The sequence below is a fragment of the Electrophorus electricus genome, chromosome 21 (assembly GCF_041902795.1).
Source record: "Electrophorus electricus isolate QZ-2024a chromosome 21, ASM4190279v1, whole genome shotgun sequence".
Taxonomy (NCBI): Eukaryota; Metazoa; Chordata; class Actinopteri; order Gymnotiformes; family Gymnotidae; genus Electrophorus; species Electrophorus electricus.
The window spans coordinates 2,550,001-2,552,500 of record NC_137517.1 but is presented as its reverse complement, the minus strand read 5'-3'; the positions used below and the strand labels follow the sequence as shown (position 1 = coordinate 2,552,500).

Genomic DNA, 2,500 nt, shown 5'->3' with positions numbered 1-2,500 from the left:
CTGATCTTGCTTCTCATTCCTGCCTTGGCAGGAGTCTGATCTCTGGGTTCTGTCTCCAGATGGAGTAAACGTTGGACAGCCAGTCTCTGAATGTCCAAGCAGGTGGGGGGAGCTAGGCCGACTGCTGCGCGCGTGTGCGTGTGCGTGTGTGCGTGTGTGTGTGTGTGTGTGTGTGTGTGTGTGTGTGTGTATGTATGTATGTGTGTGTGTGTGTGTGTGTATGTATGTGTGTGTGTGTGTGTGTGTGTGTGTGTGTGTGTGTGTATGTATGTATGTATGTATGTGTGTGTATGTATGTATGTATGTGTGTGTGTGTATGTATGTATGTATGTGTGTGTGTGTATGTATGTATGTATGTGTGTGTGTATGTGTGTGTGTATGTGTATGTGTGTGTGTGTGTGTGTGTATGTATGTGTGTGTGTGTGTGTGTGTGTATATGTGTGTGTGTGTGTGTGTGTGTGTGTGTGTATGTGTGTGTGTGTGTGTGTGTGTGTGTGTGTGTGTGTGTGTGTGAGTGTGTGTGTGTGTGTGTGTGTGTGTGTGTGTGAGATTCTCTTCTGGAGTGTCTGTCAGAGGGAAGGGAAGACATGATGACCCTCATACACACTGACTCCATAAACATCAGTGGGGCTTCCGTGTGGGGGCACTTCCCCCGTTTGAAGCTGTGGGGAGGTCTGCCACCTGCGTGTGTGTGCGTGTGTGTGTGTGTGCGCGTTGGTTTGTTGGTTTATGCACATGTGAAACTGTCTGAAAGTGGTGGGTCGTCCCTTTGTTCACTGGCTGACGACAGCTGCCTATCAGAAGCAGTTCTTTAGATGAAAGTGTGATGCACGGTGACCTCGGGGTCGAGTGTGTGTTCAGGATGTCACGTGCTCACGTCTGCTTCTCCACGTGTCCCTTTTGCAGAGGTGTGTGAGCCAAGCGTGGGAGGCTCGGCCTGCAGCCTCAACCCGGCCAAGAAGACCTGCTCCATCAGCTGGTCCCTGCCCGAGCGCATCCGGTCCCCGCGCACCGTCCGCAAGCTGTCCATGAAGATGAAGAAGCTTCCGGAGCTCAGCCGCAAGCTCAGCGTCAAAGGGAACCCCGCCCCCGCCTCCAGCGGCCAATCGGAAAGCAGGGTGTGCCCGGTGCGGGCTGACAGCACGCCCAAGCTGTCGCCGGGGTCTGCAGCGTTGGCGAGCGGCAACGTGATCTGGCGCTACCACCTGGACAGCAGCGTGTGCACGCAGAAGGGTGCTGTCGCCGTGGTGCCCAAGTCCGCCAGCAAGGGCGGTTACCTTAGCGACGGGGACTCCCCAGAGCTGGTGGCCAAGTCCAGCAAGCACAGCGACCCCCGGGACAGGGAGGCGGCCCCGGGGCCCAGGGCCCCCGGCTGGGACCTGGACATTGATGCCTTCCGGCCATACAGCTTCTCGGAGCAGGCGCGGTGCACGGCCTACCTGTCGGGGCTGATGAGCGTGCACCTGTGTGGGGCCGAGGGCCTGAGACCCCGGCGCGGGGACTCGCGCGACGTCTACTGCGCCATCCAGGTGGACTCAGTGAACAAGGCGCGCACGGCGCTGCTGGCCTGCCGCACGGCTTTCCTGGACATGGACCACAACTTCAACATCGAGCTGGAGAACGCCCAGCACCTCAAACTGGCGGTGTTCAGCTGGGAGGCGGAGCCTCAGAGACGCAGCCGCGTGTGCTGCCACGGCACGGTGGCGCTGCCCCCGCTCTTCCGGCCGGCCGGTTCCCGCGCCCAGCGCCTGGCTGTGCGCCTAGAGCCGCGCGGGGTCATCTACGTCAGGCTTGGTCTGATGGAGCGCTGGGCCAACTCTCTGGACGCGCCTGATGGGGAGGGCAGCCGCGAGGCGCGGGTCTTCGGCGCCGACCCTGCTAGCGTGGTGGAGCGCGAGGGGGTGGGACTCTCCGTGCCGCTCCTCATTCAGAAGTGCATCGACGAGATCGAGAGGCGGGGCTGCCAGGTGGGTGTGGCCGTGTGGGCGGGGTTTGGGGCGGGTCGGCCCGTGGACCTGACCAGAGTTGTTCTGATTGTTCTGATAGTTCATTGCTTCTGCTCCGTGGTGTTCTGGTGTACCAGCAGTGTTTTGTCTACATTGATTGTTGTAAAGTAAGGTGGAGTGTGTAAGGTGGAGTGTGCCAGCCAGCTGTGTGGACATTGTTCTCCTCTGTCTTCATTAGGCTGCAGTAAAAGTGTCCTTGCCACTGGTCACCTGGAAACCACACACACACACACACTCACACACACACTCTCAGGGGCCTTCTCTGTAAACCGTATACCCAGGCTCCCATCCAGGTCTTTATCCATTCATCTCATCCTCTCTCTTGAGCACGCGTGTACACACACACACACACACACACACACACACACACCTCTTGTAGGGACGTCACAGCTGATCCTGTGTTAGGGTGGGTGTCACCCATACAGCAAGTAGCTGTCACAGGGGAGAACACTGTTCCTGGGTCAGGGAAGGGAGAGAGGAGAACAATGGAAGAA

The 2,500-nt window shown here is 58.3% G+C and overlaps 1 protein-coding gene across 2 annotated transcripts in view; it reads left to right on the top strand.

Annotated features, from left to right (window-relative positions):
• Positions 1-2,500, top strand: part of syde2 (synapse defective 1, Rho GTPase, homolog 2 (C. elegans)) — a 25,713-nt gene that overhangs the window by 10,171 nt on the left and 13,042 nt on the right. For both annotated transcript variants that reach the window (XM_081704389.1, XM_081704388.1), the window contains exon 3: positions 907-1,967. In XM_081704389.1, the coding sequence (XP_081560515.1) occupies positions 907-1,967 (1,061 nt within the window). The remainder of the gene's footprint in view (positions 1-906; positions 1,968-2,500) is intronic.